The sequence below is a fragment of the Pygoscelis adeliae genome, unplaced genomic scaffold (genome assembly GCF_000699105.1).
Source record: "Pygoscelis adeliae isolate BGI_AS28 unplaced genomic scaffold, ASM69910v1 Scaffold36, whole genome shotgun sequence".
NCBI lineage: Eukaryota > Metazoa > Chordata > Aves > Sphenisciformes > Spheniscidae > Pygoscelis > Pygoscelis adeliae.
Genome location: NW_008824934.1, coordinates 312219 through 330559, shown reverse-complemented (window position 1 = coordinate 330559; position 18341 = coordinate 312219). Strand labels below are relative to the sequence as shown.

The 18341-nt window shown below is 36.4% G+C and overlaps 2 protein-coding genes across 2 annotated transcripts in view; one reads left to right on the top strand and one right to left on the bottom strand.

The window, feature by feature from the left end:
* The window catches only part of PRKCZ (protein kinase C, zeta), a 68053-nt gene extending 58113 nt beyond the window's left edge, over nt 1-9940 (top strand). Inside the window, exons 17-18 of the mRNA XM_009325134.1 lie at nt 6576-6691; nt 9435-9940. Of these exons, the coding sequence (XP_009323409.1) occupies nt 6576-6691; nt 9435-9522 (204 nt within the window). The 3' untranslated portion in view covers nt 9523-9940. The remainder of the gene's footprint in view (nt 1-6575; nt 6692-9434) is intronic.
* A 3126-nt stretch (nt 9941-13066) lies between these two features.
* LOC103918015 (chromosome unknown open reading frame, human C1orf86) overlaps nt 13067-18341 on the bottom strand; it is a 5933-nt gene continuing 658 nt past the window's right edge. Inside the window, exons 2-4 of the mRNA XM_009325254.1 lie at nt 16441-16588; nt 15114-15739; nt 13067-13713 (exon numbers count right to left, since the gene is read on the bottom strand). Coding sequence (XP_009323529.1) covers nt 13641-13713; nt 15114-15739; nt 16441-16588 — 847 coding nt within the window. The 3' untranslated portion in view covers nt 13067-13640. The remainder of the gene's footprint in view (nt 13714-15113; nt 15740-16440; nt 16589-18341) is intronic.

Below are 18341 nucleotides of genomic sequence, written 5' to 3'. Positions count from 1 at the left end.
ATCCATAGGAGATTTTTTTTTTTATTGTATTGTTAGGGTGCTTTAGTGTGCCATATTTGGCTCAAAAGTAGAAAAAGTCTGAAAATTACTGGTAGATTGCTGGAAATAGTAGTGTAGAAAATGAATGGAAACCTAAACAGTGTGGTGAATTGTTTAAATCTTGGAAGAAAAAGTTATGTTCAGCATGGCTAATGAGACAGTTTAGCTTTAATCGGTGCCAGAGAATGCAGACACAGTGCAAACTGCAGAGCTACCATTTCTTTAAAATGGATCTCACCTTACTGGCATTAACATTTACATTAATTAACTTCAACAGAAATTTGGGCTTTGCTTTTGCATGAGCAGATACCAAACAATGTTTCAAAAAAATAAGAATTACAACTGGTACTAAATACTGTCTAGCATTTAATATTTCAAAATTGTGAAACGGAAAGAGAAAACTGCTTCTTTCCTAGCAAAAGGCATTTTTAATTTTACATGAAATCTATGAAAACAAAACTTCGTAAGGAATTTCAATCTCCATACAAAACCACATATTAAAACAGGCTTGTCGCTTTGTCATTTAATACTGTTATCACTGAGGATGTGTTGCATGAAAACAAATTGTGATTTTTTCGATTTTCCATTAGTGTCATTAGGTCTCTTCCAAAGGGAGTTTTGAATGTTGATTTTTTATCTGATATTTCTCTAGAGGAACGGTGACCTCCAGTGGCCAGCAAGGCTAACCCAAACTGTATATACCACGTAGGCCATAACAGATCAGAATAATGATCAAGTCTGATAGCCTGTCTCTATCAAAGCCAATACCAGAAGCTTCAGAGGAAGGTAAAAATGGTTCCAAATGCTCCTAGCCTACAATGTTTCTCATACAGATAAGTAACTTCCTTCTGATTCATACAGTGGTCAATTTTATGCCCTGTAGCATGAGTATTGATGTAGATTGTATAGCTGTATAGCTCAAAAATAATGGTCAGAAAATTTTGTAACATTTTTCTATTTTAACCACAGTTTTTAAGTACAAACTTCTGTGGTGATAAATCCCTTAATATAACAGGGGGAACGCAAGTGGATTATACTTCCTATGATAAAAAAAAAATCTCCACAATTCAGAGAAGGCAGGAAGAATTCATTTGACCAGAACTTCATTCTGAAATAACTAGCAATTTATTCTTTAATCAATTGCATGCCTATTGGTATCATTACCAAAAGGAAAATTTTTAGTGGTGAATGAGTTACATAACATAATTTGAAATCTTGTCCTCACTCTCCCTGAAAACATCTTTTTTCCCATACATAAAACCACAATTTTGCACTAGGTTGAATTTTTTATACAGATTTTTCAAGGAATTTAATAATGATCTTAAAGTTATTAAACTTAGTAATTACATAGTCTGACTTGCTGTTATCGGTGAAGGCCAAGCTCTTGTTTTTGCAGAGACAATATACCTGTGAAAAGATCTATTGCCTGTCTGGAAGCTTTGAGTATTGTTAATATTACAGTGTAAACTCTGTTACACAAGTATTCTGGTTGAGAGTCTGTGTTCATATCTTTAAGCCACACTGTTGCTTTTTTTTTTTCTTCTTGAGGGGATAAAAATAAACGGTTGCTATGGCATCTTTGTCCCTTTAAGATCTGACCAAAGGATTCCCTCCAGCAGGAGTAGGAGCATCACCTGTCATAAGTTATGCAATGCATTCACAGATGCCTCAGGGATTTTGTTACCCCGAATTTACAGCTATCCTTCCTTCCGTTTGCTGTGTCGCCTTCAATTCTGCCTGAGCATACCCCTTCTCTATTGCAAGGGGATCCATGCAAGAAGTTTCGTATCTCTGTTCTGATATAGCTTTGTGAGACTTCTCTTTACAAAGCCTGTAACAGTGGGGTGCTGATCCTGTTTAAGGTCCCATAATTTCTGCTTAGGTGACCCACTGAACAAAAAAGACATATGATAGTGACGAGCACCCTCTCTTAGTATTGAAAGCCTGGATTTATTTACCTTATGTTTTCCTTTGTTCTTCTAACTAATGTTTAATTCACTAATGTTAAATGGGAAAAACAGATTCCTAACTGTCTCATACATAGGAAATCCCTAGTGTTTTGTAAGACCGTTTCAAACAGCTCTGGAAGCAAAGAATGTAGCTTGAAAGCTCCACTCTGAAAACAGCTGTGCTGACAAACGGGTTATAAGCATTATTCAGAAAGGATGTTAAGAGATATGTGTGCCAAGACTGAAAAACAGGATTCACACAATTTTTTTTGCATTCTTATCTCAGGCTTTTCTATCACTTTCTTCTACAGGCAAAGTAATGACTTGAATCCATTTATGGGTTCAAGGTTGGTGTACGTAGTCAGAGCCTCCTTAAATTAAAGGAGCTTATATGAATGCAGCATACCAATTAAGCAAACCTTTTGCAGAATTGGCATTTTAGATGGTCACAAATAGAAGAATTGTGAATATATATGGTTATCTCTTATGTATTACGTAGTTATGGTTATAACAATTGCTAAATTGGCAATCTGGGGCCAAATTAAAATTTTCACTTTCTTTAATGTTCCATAACAGCTCTTGAAGTGTTCTTGCAAGAATTGCGTTCTTTTTACAAAATTGACAGAATTTACTAGCATCTATAAATAATTATGAAAAAGTAGAACTACAGTTGATAAAAAAAGCACATTTCATGAGGCAATATGTGCTAGTATCTTCATTGAGATGGTATATTTAATTGCCAGTTTAATAATTTGCTGTGTCTTGCTCTGTAACTAGCATGCTGGTGTCCTGGTTTCGGCACTGGTTATCCTTTCGAAGTTGGGTTTCTAATGAAACTATGTTTTTTCAGTCTGATGTGTGGCTAACAAGAAGTGCCACAGTCGGGTCCTAAAATAATTTTGGAGCATGAGAGTCAATGGTAGAATTTTTGAATAGAAAAATTAGGAGATTCAATCAAATATTTAAAAAATAAATAATAAGTACTGACATTTTGGAGACAAAGGTGAATTTTCTGGGTAACCTTAATGTTTCTCGCAGTACACCCAAGGTCAACATGTTGCAATTGTGCCTGATCCTCCAAATTCCTAAGACTTGGTGTTTACGTGTGGGAGTTTGCTGATATGAAAGTAAATATATAAGCCAGTTGGTTTGTAGGATTTAGTCATTTTAAATTCTTCTAATTAAACCTTTTGAATGGCAAGTTGAAAATGTCTGATTTATCTTCCTGCCTTTTACTGTATTGATGCATATGTTTTACTGTTTGGAATATATGACGTAGCTGTATATGGTTTGGGAACTAAACTTCCAGTGATACTTTCTGAGTATTCCATATTGAGCTATAAAAGAAAGATTATAGATTGTGAAAGGGAAATTGATCAAGCTTCTATGACTTTGTATAGGTTAAAACTAGTCTTGATTCCATTAAATCAAAAGAAGCCTCCATTTGAAAGGTTTAATGTAACTCCCTTCAAATGCTTATGTTACAGCAATAGTATTTTTAATATAATTGTGAAGGAAGAGAGACTTCCACACTGTACTATTCGTTTGCCAGTTATGAACCAATAAGTTTTGAGCCGTTTCATCAGTTTTTGCTTATTTTGAAGGCAGGTAGACCTCAAAGATACTACATTCTGTTCTATGTGAAAATGAGCATCCTGGTAGATGAGACCAATTTAGTTCCCTAGTTGGGGAAGACAGGGGAATTCAGCTTTTGTCTGTTCTGTCTCTCAAAAGCAGCTGTCTAATCAGGACACTTGTATTGGTTGGTAGTCAACACCTATGTTTCTTGAGTAGCCTGAAAAAATACCTCCAGAGGTGGACATGTGATGATGGGAGAGGAGGCGGAGGAGATATAGGATGTTGGATGCGAGAGAACTCTGGAAGTATCGTGGTCAGTATTGTGTAGGATTTGGGAAAGCTAAGGCCAGAACTCAGAGTTGCTTATTTCTAAAGTACTAATTCCAGTCCTATCCAGATGAGTGTCCAAAGTCATTGCAGTAGTTTCTTTAAAGAAATAGGTTTTCTCAGACCAAATGGCCATGCAATATTAAGTAAATCTAGAGTATTAAGGAAAACTTAATCAGTTGCTTGTAATTTTGGACTCGATGATCCTTATTGGGTCCCTTCCAACTTGAGATATTCTATGATTCTATGAAGTTTTAATGCCAATTTCTGAGCTAATTTTAGATTTCAGTGTGTGACGTTTTCTTATTTAATGCTTAGTGAATACGATGATTCTTTACTTACTGAGCTAATAAGATATCTTCATGGCCAGTTTGCCCATAAAGAGTATTGCCATACCTCTCATTAATATGTAGATGTGAGGATCTTGTATTTAGAATGAAAGGTACTATTAATTGTTTTTAGCTCTACTATTTTTCTGTCGTTGCTTACTGTAGGACACAGACAGACATTTTGGTTTTCTTACTATTTCTAACCGGTGAGGCATTAGAAATACATAAAGGTACAGTTTACACTTTCTAAAACGTTATGCTTTTTCATATATAATTCTTCTCTAGCGTTAATGCATTCCTTGTTACCTTTGTTATATTCCATCCCTGAATTACATATTTTCAGCATAAGGCATTACCTCAGCATATTGACAACTAAGGACATCAATATTTGGTCAATCATGTTTCCATGAAATGCACAGATGTTTGTAGAACAAACTTAACTAAAATCATACGTGTTAAGCAACATAATGTCTTTGAAATGCTGTGGATTTCTAGTTAGACTAAAAAGTGTTCGAAAAACTAGCTGTTCTGTTTGCGTGTTATCAATGCAGTTCAGTTCACACTGTTTTTATTAAGTTCCTGTCTTTGATGTTAAGCAGTATTGTTTACCTCTTACTGATTTTTCCAGGATATAATGCCTTGAAGTAGGTTGCTTGCTTGTATGAAGCAATTGAGCAGTAGCTATCACTTGGCTGTTGCATGGTCTGCTTAGTATGAAAAGAATGTTCCCCAGGCTGTACGGATAGGAGAGAGGCAGCTAATGCTGATTTGCAACCAGTGAGTTTAAGCATCAATTGAAGTAATACGTTGCACTTGAGATTTTTTTTTTTTTCTTCCCTCTTTCTCTTTATGAAGCAGAAGAGAGCTTTCTTTGGTTTGTTAGACAGTATTTATATTAGGGTACAGTGTGAAATTGCAAGTCACGATGAAGAGGGTTCTGTTCACAAAAGTTAATAGTGTATAATTAATAACGTCAGATAAAATGTGAGAAGTATAAATCTATTGGAATAATTCACAGTCAATTCAACAAGAGCTCCATGGGTTTGTTGTAATTTAAGATACTTCATACTCTACAATATTTCAACTGGGACACTCACTAATATGATAGATGTAAGATGTAGAAAACATAGTAGTATTACTTGTCATTTGTGGTAAAAAGTGATTTAGCTGGCCATGCAAAATGGCAAAACATGATTATTGACTGGTTTTGATACCCTGGTTTCCAGTATATCAGCTGGATCAGTTGCTCAGGCTTCCACCAGCTTCCAAAAGTTAAAACTCCTATCTGTGATTTTCCACTGGGCCTGGAACTCTGACTGCTTGAAAACAAGCTTAAAGTGGAGTTCTTCTTGCACCTTTTTCGGAACTGCCATGGGTAGTGATTTAAACAAATAATAACATTTAATCTGTCATCAGCTCCTGTATCACTCAAACCTGTGATAAAAGCCATCTAATAACTGGAGGATAGTAGGGATTTGCCTTAACCAGAAAACTATAGATACTGTTGAACATGCTACTGGTATAGCAAATGAGAAAAGGTTCTCAATGACTACAACAGCATTATTTGAGTTTAAAAAAAAAAAAAATCCCCTGTTTTATTGACTATCCCTGGTGAGGAAGGTAAATATGGGTTTCCGGTTCATGTAGCAGGAAATATTGTATGTAAATGTATTAATGGTTACATTTTAATTGCAGAATAAAATTCTGGGCTGCTTTAGCTGTTTTGTTGATGAGCACGACTTGCTTTTAATGATTGCTTACCCATGTGGCTAGCGATTGATTGGGACATAAATATTGCTTACTTTTTTATTCTCTGCTGGAATTAACGTTAACAAATGAGTCTGGTTATGTTGATTTGACGTAACCTAAGAGGCTGCCTTTACAAGAGGCAACTTTAGAGGAGCTTATAAAAGGGAAAAAGGAGTTGTATTCTGGGAAAGCGTCTTGGCTTGAATGGAAAGCTTCTGGAGTATGTTCTCAGTTTATAAACTGTTGAGCCAGATGTATATAGCAACAATGTTTTTTCTTAATATATAGGCAAGAGACTTGGGAAACAGCTTTTTCCATGGTCTTAAAATTTTATTAATTCCTGATAATTTTTGAAGTTTTTCCTATTTAAAATACAGCAATAGGATAAACAGGATGAGCGTGTATCATTTAGTGTCAGAATCTACTAGTCTAAAACTTAACGTCAGATTGTATTAAACATATTTATATCTTCCACCAATATTAAACTCAACTATAGTGACTTTTCTGTGCATGTACTCTAGAGCCAATGTATGTTGATGTTCTTAGGGGATTTTGTAAATATTCAATATTTTAATTTTTCCCCTCCCCCATTTTTTTTTCTTAGCTGGAAAAGAAGCAAGCAACCCCTCCATTTCAGCCTCAGATCACAGACGATTATGGTTTGGATAACTTTGATACACAGTTCACCAGCGAACCTGTGCAGCTAACCCCAGATGATGAGTATGTTTTTCCCCAAATACAATTGCGTATTAAGAAATTAATTTAGAAATGGCTTGAAAATTACTAAGAAGAGACTATGTACTTAGCATTAGAACCTAGTCAAGTTAAAGTAAATTTGAAATTCTTTGTATCCTACATATCTTGCATAAGTTATCATACTACTTATATATTAGAAGACTGCCTAGTATTCTGATAAAAGTTCAGAATACAGTATTGATTTGCTGTTGAGCGTGTGCTTGGCACTGAAAGAAGAGATGGAAATTTGATTCCTGACTTGGGCAGTTTGCATTTCTGTACTCAGGAGAAACAATTGATGCACAGCTCCTTGGGTCTCAGAATAAGCTTGAGATAGCAGGGAAATCTTACAGAAAGCTATTCTTTAAATGTGCTATGGAAAAATTTTGCAGGAAGAAAAATTATGCTTTAATAAAGGAATTTGAAGGCTGAGGAGTGATTGCTGTACACGAAGGAAGGAAGTTCCTTCGGATACAAGGTGGCATATAAGAAGACAAGCTATAGTTTTGGTAGTTAGATGGGAGACTTATCTTGCCCAAACTCTTTAAGAGAATAATTGTACACAGTTTTGAGGATTTACTGCAGTGTAAAAATCTAAAATTGGAACTTGAACTTCCTTTGGAAAAACAAGAGGAAGCTCTATGCAATGGGAGAAAATGCCGGAGAAAAAACGGTCTTGTTGACTTCATTTGTCTGTGAAGCACTGAGCATATGTCTGATGAGAAATGTATTATCAGAGCTAAGGGGGGAGGGTGGGCCAAATGGCATCAGTGTGAGAATCGTAGCATCTAATTGCTGAGGAATGCAACAAATTGGGGGGGGGTCCATTCTTCTTTTTCCAAGGTGCGTTTTTCTTTCAAGGCTTGAGTGTGTGACACTAATGCCAGATGGTATTTAGAATACACCTTTTTAAGAACTTTAAAATATTGTTTCTCATTAGAGAGCATAGTAGCGTGTGTTTTGTTTTGAAATTTTTGTGCTATTCTATCAAAAATACAATGAAACTTTCTGCTGCTTATTTAGCACTTTGATACAGAAGTGAAACAAATCAAAGGAGATTTGGGGTTTATTAAAAATCTAAGACTCAGAATCCGGAAATCTGTGCAGCTAGTGGTTTTAGGTGAGCTTTACTGTGAGAATGCAGCAAAGATTTGCTTGCACGTTATACACTTATATTTTCCCAGTATATTTCATTTATTTATGTTCGCTTTTCCTTATCTGACTAGATGCCCTCTGCTGAAAACTATGCGTTTTTTTCCAGATGTTTTCAGCCTATTGTCCTGTTCACTGGTTTCACATTTGAAAAAAATGTATTTCATGAATTTCCAGCGCTTTGCATTCTTTACAATTTCTAACTGAAGTCTGTAGAGCTACTGATTGATGGTGTTCTAGAATGAATATTTGGGTCTAATCAGATGTTTAATAAAACTGATTCTAAAGTATTGCTTTTGGAACCGGATTTTAATAATGGATTTATGATTTCTACTTTCTTAGATACCGCCTGAAGTACTGCGTATAGTTGGATGCCATGTTGGCAAGCAGAGGCTGTTGCATACTATCCAAAGGCTTTCATAATTAAAGGCACAAGACTGTCACATTCTAGCCTATGTGCTTCCCGGTTTTCCCTCCTCTTTGTTGCTACACAACAAAGCTAAACTGCTCTGAAAAAAGACAATACCGTTTCAAAGCCTCTTTCATAAAGTGCCTGCTAATCCTAGGTCAACCCCCTGGATTAGCTAAGTTGGTTAGGGAATTTTTATTTTACAAACAAGTGTTATGTTGATTAAATTTGTGATTATAAAAATGAGCACTGTAACTAGCAATCTGTTGAGTCCACTCTAGTGGCAATAAATTTACTGTTGCAGGGTCTTTCTTTTGCTGCATTCTTGGGTAGCAGGTGTTCATCCTCAAGTAATTACATATTTGGAGATTTTGCTGTGGATATTTGTGTGCCTAGGTGCTCAAGCTTGAATTTTGTGGAAGTGTTGCCTATATATCATAGATCCATAGTTCACAACCTGTTCTCTCTTTCTCAAGAGTCCAGCACATATGAAGTGAATAGCTGAATGGAAACCAAAGTGTGAAGTGCTTCAGTTACTGTTTCTGTGTGATGCCAAAGAACTGCAAGGCACATTTGTGCTTTACAGGTTCTGCTTGACAACAAGATTACAAATACCAAGTGTATGCGCACCTATAGCGGGAAGTTTTATGAACAAAACATCTTAAAAGAAGTTCTCTCTCTTTTATGTATATCAATTTATAAGTCTGTCCTTGGATTTCCTGTGCATACAATATGTGTTTTTTAAAAAGTATTAGCTTTGTGCTTGACTCTTTTGTAGTATTTATCTTACATATAACACTAGTAGCCCTTGCTGACAGCAAAATATCTTTCTTATTTCTAAATTGGTATTCTAAAACAACAGTCATTTATTATATGCTTCTTTTGGTGCCCTATAAGTATGCACGTCACCTAACTGGAAGAGTAGATGAAACTTTTTATCAGATGTTTCAAAATTTCCAGTCATATTGCTTTAGATATTGGGATAAAACATTAGTGTTAAGCATTTGTATGTTCAGAGACTTTTTTCCCCCGTTTATTGTTGCTTCTGTACAACCTCATATATGTACGTTTCTGTAAGGTATTTTGTTATTATTTGAAGAAAAAGCACAGCAGCAAAACTAGTATTTGCAATTGATAAAACTAAAAATGCTGTTATTTGTTTTTCAGAGATATAATAAAGCGAATAGATCAGTCAGAATTTGAAGGATTCGAATATATTAATCCATTGTTGCTGTCAACAGAAGAAACGGTATGAAGGAATGACATCTTCGTTGTGGACAATGTGAATGACCTTTAAATTTATCCTTAACTACAGTATATGCATGCGAGGCTGGGGAACTGTTAAGATTTCGGACGGAGACCAATGATTAAAAAAAAAATTGCTGCTGAAAATCAAAGAAGAGAATAATGATTTTGGTGGGTGTCTTCTGCCACTTAGTGATTCTTAAGTTCTGGGCACTGACACAACTGGCTTCATTAATGAAGGAATTTGCATTTTGTGCCTGTTTCATGAAGGATTGAAACGTTCATTGCATCCCTGGAAAAGGAGATTCTGAACAACTTTGAGATCTACATACTTTCTACAAACATTTGATGCAATGAGCTACCAATTGAAGAATATTACAGTGTAACATCCTGAAGAATAAAATATATTACGGTGGTGTTGAAGCTTATTTTTGATGCCTTTTTTCACAAGTGGTACCTGTCTAAACGTCTCAGATATATTTAAAAGGAGTTGTGTTTTATTAGCAATCAAAACATAAATTTGGGTACAGGATTTAAGTGCCTAAATGGATAAACTGCATTGAAGAATTATTACATATTTGGAACGTTCTTAAACCTGGTAAGTTCTGCTTGTTAATATTAAGTAACCATTTACATATGAAACATACAGTTCACAGCTGCAGCCTAATGTTCATTTGCATCTTTATAGAATTTGAAATGCAGAGTGACTCAGCAATATTAATTCTAAATTAGAATTTACAGTATCAATTTCAAAAGCTGTTGTTTTAAACTCCAAATTTACCAAAATGTATAGATTGAAGAAAACTAAATTTGCACACAAAGGATTTCTGAAAATACTTAAGCAGTGCCTACACCTACAATGATGTTGTGTTGTATATTAGATTTTTGAAAAGTATTTTTATCAACAATACAAATATTCAGAAATAGAGCAAAAGCGTAATAAAGCATAGCCTTAAAGTTTAAATAGTAAATCTAGAATAACCATAATATAAAATACACTTTCCTGATAAAGCACACCTCCTACTTACGATAAACTGTCTGCTTACAATTACTCAGTGTGTATTAATAACTAATCATTCTTCATAAGAGAATGGGATGTTTTGGTAAAACGATTTGCATCAAAGTAGTAAATTTTTTTAATGGAAGAAAAATGAATACCTAAGAAATTGGATAAAGCAAAAGATAACTATCAAATCCCTTCTCGTGGAAACTGGGGGGGGGCAGGGAAAGGATATATTACATCAAAAAGGTTAACAATTTATCAGCTTGGAAAGGCTCGTGTCGCTACGTTTGTGGATTAGTAAGTGTGCATTGCTATCTGAAACTTCAGATGCTTGTGAAGATTCACCTGCCTCTATAAGTAACAACAGCAGAGGCAGTGTTTCTTTTTGCTAGATTTTGGTTTAACTATATCGTGTGGGTTGTAGAGGTAGGAAAAAAATTGTGTGGGAAGGAAAATATGAGAAACCCTGTGCCATGACATCTCACCTAATCTGGTGTAAAATGCAGGATAAATTGCAACGCTTTCACTTTCTTTACATTAACATATGGTTTTCTCAGGGTACAGCATTGCATTAGGTGCTGAACATGACATCTTTCGGATTCACATCCAAGTCATGAGGTGCTAGGACGAGACTGCCAAAACATTGTTTAAAATTTTCAATTAATCATTGGTTAACAATCTATATTTTGTATCCCCTCATTAGCCACAATTATGCAGATCTGTGGTTATTTAGTTATATTAATCCCATTCAGATTTAAGTTGTGGGTTTCTCTCCGTTGGCCTGTAGCTTTTCATATTAAGCAAGATGTGTTTTAATCAGCACTAAATAATTTAACAAGTAAGAAGTACTTGCCTGAAATGCCTCCTGGACTTTATATACTTTATTATCCACTAAAGGAAACATTTACCTTTTAAACGTAATCTGACATTTTTTAATTATTCGTTTTTTCCCTTCTCCCTGGCAATTACTTGATTTACCCTGAATAATTTTTTTCAGTGTGTTCAACTCCCCCAGTAATAAAGCTAATCAATAGTTATCAGAGTGACTGCAGGCAGCTCATGAATGGAAGTATGACAGATTAAGCTGTCCTTTGACATGCCAGGGCATAGGACTTTAAAATGGAAATATTAGAAATGTGGGTTGGGGGTTTTTTTTAACCTTTTTTCTAGGTTTCAGAACATTTTGGGAGGGAGGGAAGGAAGAACAGAAGGACACATTTGCTAAACAAACATTGTAAAGACTACTTGATTTTATTTAAAAATTTACAGGCATTTACAATGTTGCTGTGTTGCCAAATAGTTTGCTGGATACAAGTTTGGTTGCTCATGTGCAAGTGTTTGAATAATGTTCTGTTCATGATGAAGGGGAAATTTTTTATATAAAGTACTTGTTTTATAAATAAAAGAAAATGAAGGATGTAATTAAATGTGTGGTTTGGAAAAAAAATCCTAATATATTACAAATGGATCTGGTAATGATATATAGTTGTCTTATTTGAAATAGTAAACAAAAATTCTAGCTAATTTAATGATTGTAAAACAGTAAATATGTTCTTGTAGTTTTGTATAATTAATTAGTTGGGATCTTTGCTGACCAGTTTTAATTGTGCAGAAGATGGTATACTAATCCATAACAGCTAAGATCATTTATATTCTTGCACATCTATTAAAGACTTTAATGAAAAAGTTAATAGACTGTTATTATTTATCAGTAAACTGAGCTATGTCCAACCTGCACTTTTTAAAGAGACCCCATTGTAAATTAAACCTATAGGATTCTTCCTGTGTTTTGATACTGCGTTCTATGTTTATTCTGTATCTTTGGGTCGCACCTGAACTGTACACTTTTGAGGTCCAGGGCAGAGGTTTGCTGATAGAAAACCATTCAGATACTGAAGTTTGTTAATCTAGTTGCACTCCTCTTCTCTGTATGTGAAGGCAGTTGTGATCAAAATAGCTGAAAGGGGCACAATTGTATTACTCTTGCATATAGCCCTTTGACAAGAAACTAATTTGACCTGTAAGGCTGTGGCTGGAGACACGGTGTACTGCGGGAACAGGGTACCCTGTTCAGGAAACAATTAACTGTACCTGGGGGAAATGAATGACCTACTCTAGTTTATTTCATCCCTTCCATTTGTTGTTACTAAACTATCATGAAAGTCATTTATTGTCATTCATGGAAAAGGTTGCTTTTCTCAAGCTTACAAAATGTTTACCTGCTACTACTAAGAAGTTACCAAAATAGTAGATGAGTCTTCTGAATACCTTCTAGCCAAAACAAACTCTCAGGTGTTTTTTATTCTCAAACATTGATGGTTTCTAAGGGAGAGGGTTGGAACTGATGCAAAAAGCAGCTGTTTTGGCTGACTGACTATATTGAACCTTGTGAAACTGGCAGGAGAAATGTTCTTTCTGGAGCCTAGTTAGTTGAGACTAGTCACGTTAATCAAGTGGATACTGACTTAGAAACCTACAAAGTGAGGTTATGAATTCAGCTGTGTTCCTTCAGAAAGAGAAAAAAAACGAACACCCTTTATTTGGTCTGGGTTGTGTTTTCTTTTAACATAGATATACTCACAGAATCAACTGTACAGTCATGTAAGTTCTTACTTAGATATTAAAATAATGAAAAATGCTAAGCTTGAATAACTTTTTAATTCAGCTTATTTTCACAGATTACCTGTTTACAAGAAAAAGTAAAAGGTCAGTAAACTTCTGGATTAGATTAAATAATAGTTATCTTTTGTTCAGCTGCTTTCTTCTACACTTAGAGATTCGGAACTATGGTGCATCAGACAAAAACTGATTCTTCAGGGATTTACAATGGTACATTTTTTTCAGAAGTACCCAGATTCCAGGAGTGCCAAGACTGATTTCCCTGGGGGTCATTGGGACATCCTATAGCACCATTTTCAGAACTAGAACTACTTTACATGCATTTGAGAGGATTTAAAATAAAAAGACCCCAAACAGGCAGGTGGCACTTGACCTTCTGTTGAGTTATTGGTTTGTGATCTTTAAGCAAGTTCGAGACAAGGACGTGCTTCCTTGACACATTTTTTCTTTTTGTTTGAGAAAGGTTCATCCTTGGCCTTGTTCCTTCGCTCTTCATTCTTCTGGATTTACCACATTACATCATCTACACTTTCAGACAAGCACCTGGCAAGATGGCCATCAATATCCAGTTGTGACAGTCTGCAAATACAGAGAATTTGTTCAGTGAGAAACAAAGTCAAATCCTTTTATTTAGCCTATTCTTCACACTCTCATTTCCTAAGCAATCGCGGAATTGTTCTAGTAGTTTAATGGGTAAGTCATTCCTGTGCTCAGAAGCACTGCAGTCTGCCACAAACTCTTGTAGTTGCTATGACCTGCTGCTAGATAGTTTGATAATGTCACTTAGTAGAAGACAATGCTCACACTCCATATGCTCAGGACAAGTAATGAGGCTATTAATGAGGCATCACATTAGGCTATTGATACAGGATAGAAAACCATTACCTCATTCCACATCCAACTCCAACTTCAGGATACAGGAAACGAGATTTCTGATAGAGGAAGGATGCCTTCTCATGTCTGCTTTCAATTCCTTCTTTGGAGGGCTATTTTTGTGATTGTGACATGACCCTCCCCGCTGCCCACGTTACAATATTTTTTTGAAAAGTGGCTTTGATAAAAATTGAAACTAATCCTAATCAGCACAGTTACCAGTAGCACAGAACTGAATATGGAGACCTGAAGTATCTTTAGCCTTTCTGTCTAAATCTCTTGATAATATTTACAGAATTGTGGTCATTGTAAGTCATCCTTTTGTCTCCTTGTTCAGCCTCCAAACAAAAGAGAACAAAGTCGCAGCCAATAAATCTTGCAGTTAGAGGACCTGTTCAAAACCACGTTTTCAGCAACGATGACAGCCTAAATACTATTAAGTGGTGTAATTTCAAGAAACAACATCATTCTTACTGTAGAGTAGATAATTCAATTGCTGGGAGGGAGGATTTTTTTTTTTAAATAAAGGTAGCCTGACAGCAATGGAGGACTGAAGTCTCATTTAGTTGTACTAATCGGGGCTTGCATAAGAAAAATCAGCTTCCTTCCATCTTGCCCAGACCTTGAAAGCTAAATCTAAACTTAAGAGCACAATTGCTCAGCTAAAGGCATCCAGGTATATACTGAACAGGTACCACTATAGCTGTTAACAGTAAAGTCTAGATCTTGAAGAGAAAGTGACAGGTATGAGATTAATCCATCTAGCTCTAAAGTTAGCTTTTAATTATCAAGAATGCTGCACTGGAATGGTTTTTGGATTATTATACAAATTTCACAAGTCTTTTCATGCTCAAGAATTTAAAAAAGTTAATTCTGCCTATACTATAGCAAGGTTTACCAGAGAGCTCAAACTTAGCTTTCTTTTTGAAGCAGTATAATCTAGTAATCATGAACTTCTAAACTGAATTAGAAGTAGGAAATTCTGACATTTAAGAAGTACTTTACAGTAGCAGTTTTGTTTATTTTCATCATTTTGTATATAGAGAACACATCCAGAACCATTCTGAGTTTTGTATACTGTGAAGTTACAAAAAAGAAATACTTACGTTCCACTAAAATGAATCAGACACATTGGGCAACTGTCAAGACTTGACAATTCTTCACTCTGATTTTCAGTCTTCTCCTTGCAGCTCTCAGTTCCAGGTACACTCACAAGAGGCGGCTTCTTTTCTGCAGGCGCATATCTGGCCTCACCAAATGAAATATTCCCTTGATGTGTTTGTATTTGAAGCTCTTTCCTATCATTTTCTTTGCTGTTTTCCCTGCTGTTCTGTACAGTCCCTCTGTAGTGCTGTTGAAAGCTAAAAGCTTTTCCAGAGCTTTGCGACAATGTTAAGTGGTGTGTAGAACTTCTGTGCTGAGTGAGTTTATGTGATTTAGGACTTGCATCCAGTAACTTAATACCTTTTGTGTCACTGCCAACCATATTTTTGGCTTGATCTGTAATAGTTACACAGCATGTTTTCTCAGCTGTAGAAGGTAAACTTTTCAGTTTATCAGCTTGGCCCTGTCCTTTATGCAAATGGTCGATCTGGCTCTGTGTTAGCTGATGGGAGCTAAGATCCTTTGGGTTTAGACATTTTTCTTTGCAAAAAGATGGGAATGATACCCACTGAAAGTCTTTCATTCCAGTTGTGAAGACTTGTTTTCGTAGACTATCTTCCTCAGAACTCTATGACACACACATACACAATGTCTTCAAACAAATGCAGTTCAATCAATACATAAAACCAAGGCTGAACATATTACAAATACCGAGAAGGCTAAACTACATTGAAGAAAAGAACATTTTATTTACATCCATCTCCAGCACTTGTAAAGCAATCAAGAACTTCCTGGAGTTTATGCAGTATGTGTCTTCCCTTAATGTGTCTAAACTGATACAATAGGGTACTCTTTTAATATGTCCCATAGAGACTAAAGATGAAAACAACCTACTGCTGTTCAGGGGGAAAAAAATCTACTTTAGAAGGACTGTGGTTTTTGTGTCATGATATTGCTTAACACTTATAGGAGCAATGTAATGGTTGTTACTGTGTAATTAACCTCTTGTTACAGTTTGCCTTTTCCGGTTTCATTCGGTTAGGGAGATGCTGGTGCTGACGAGCAGTCAGTACACTTACACAGGTTACCTCTTTTCAGCAAAATGTTCTGAAGAATTTGCCATACTGCAAAAAAAGCCCCTAGTAGTTATCCTTATACTACCTGCAACACAATGCTAAGTCACACCACTATATGTAGAGACTAAAGAGCTGAAAACCAACATCTATTTAAAAGCTATTTCAGATTGTTTCCCCTGTTAACATCATCGTTCAGACTGTCACTATTGTAAGCAGTACACAAAGTGCAGACAACAAGGATACAGCACACTACCTTTCCAAAGAACTCTGGAAAACTGGGCACTGTTTGCCAGTTTGTGCATTGTAAATCTTGACTGATGTCTTTCAGTAACAAAATCCATGGTTTTTCACACTCACTTAAGTCTTCTTTTTCAAACCAGGAACATCTGTCGGGCAACGTCCTGTAAAGAGAGAGACAGCCCAATAGTTTGAGGGTGGGAGAGAGGGAAGAAAATACTCTGCATTGCTATTAGTTTGCCTCTTAATTAACTTGATTTACTCCTCCTGTAATGCTAATGTTTCAAAAAATGTAGCTATCCTTAACTGTGATTTATCAAAGCAGAAATTTTAAAATTGAAACCTTCCAGAAGCTGACAGTGCATCGACCTCTTTCAGCCCAATTCAATGGCTAAGCGTGGTGACCCCTTTCCTTTTGTTAATGGCTAAGCACAAGGTAGGGATTTTATGATTGAAAATGCATATAACTTTTCCATTTGTACAACATAAAACTCCATTCTTACCTATTTTCTCTTGATTGAGTAGCACTATATGTGCTAAACCAAGAATAATATTTGACAATTTTGCCATGTCAAACTACAAAGAGGCACGTAAAAAGCATTTGTTGGTAGGTACAAGCATGCAAATGCAGATTTTTGAGTTTAAAAGAGCGGCAAGATGGCCTGTGGAGGAAAAAAAGATTTAGCTGTTTATAATACTGTTTGTTTACCAAGGGAACCTCCATCTAGCCTACAGCAAGGTTTTTCTAGATCACAGAGACACTATTTACCCTATAAACTAATTTTCAGTCTACTGTGACTTACATAACTAATACAGCTATCAAAAAAATTATCCAATTTTTTAAAAGAATGTTTAAAAGCCTTGCTTTCTACTTGTAACAAATGAGATATAGGTATTTATTACTGTCTTCACTTCTAAGTGAACAGTTAAGTGTAGCCACTGTTTTTTCTTCTCAAATACCGAACTCGACACCTACTGAACACAGAAATCACTCAAGTGCTTGCACTGAGGATGCCAGTTGCATTGGTTCCGATGTACGCTTGGCCACTCCCATATTGCCATTTGAAATTACCAATTATCCTTCTGAACAACTTGATCTAATCCATCCTAGGAAGGCGTTAGGAAGGTTTAACTATAAAGTAAGCATTAAAAGGTTCTTATACTAGTAATGCTGTATAAAGACAATTTCAAGAGAAGGACAGATTGTTAATGTCAGAATACTATTTCCAGCGTTCCCACTCCTTACTGATGCATTTTCTTGGGTCACTGTCCAGGAATGATGCTGCACTGAGAAGAAACTAGAGACAAGTCTTACAAGCCCTCAAAAAGCGGAGTGATCGGCCTTTCGAAGCCTGTTTTTGGAAGGGGCACAGCTGACGGCGTGCTTGCTCATCCTAACAGGCTGAAACAAGAACTGAACTGCTCACTGCCTCTTCACCCCGCCTTTCTTCGATCCTCCCTTACTCGAGGGCTGGAAAAAACAGGAATTGTTTCTGGTCTCCTGTGAGCCTTATCCTGAAGAAAGAAAACTCGATTTTCATACGTTAACATTGCTCATGGGCCCCGTCCTTCCCGGTGCTATTCTGTGCCAAAGAACATGCAGCCTGGTGCACTTCATTTTGCAGTTGGCTTCTCAATTTTTCAAAGGTACTACAGGTGGTGTTTTATGAAGTAGCCTTTAACACAACCAGCAACGTGCTAGAGGCACGACTACAAACACCTCAGGTCGCAGGTGTGTTTGAAGACCCAGCTGCATCTTTACGGCACGGGGGCCTACGGAGGGCAGGGCGGTCCCTTTTCTGAGGCGCCTGATCCAGGCGGGAGCGTCTGCGGCCCGGCCCGGCTTGGGCAAGGCCCTCCGGCCTCCAGCGGCCGCCCGGGCCCCGGCGGGAAAGCGGAGGGCGGGAGGTCGGGGCG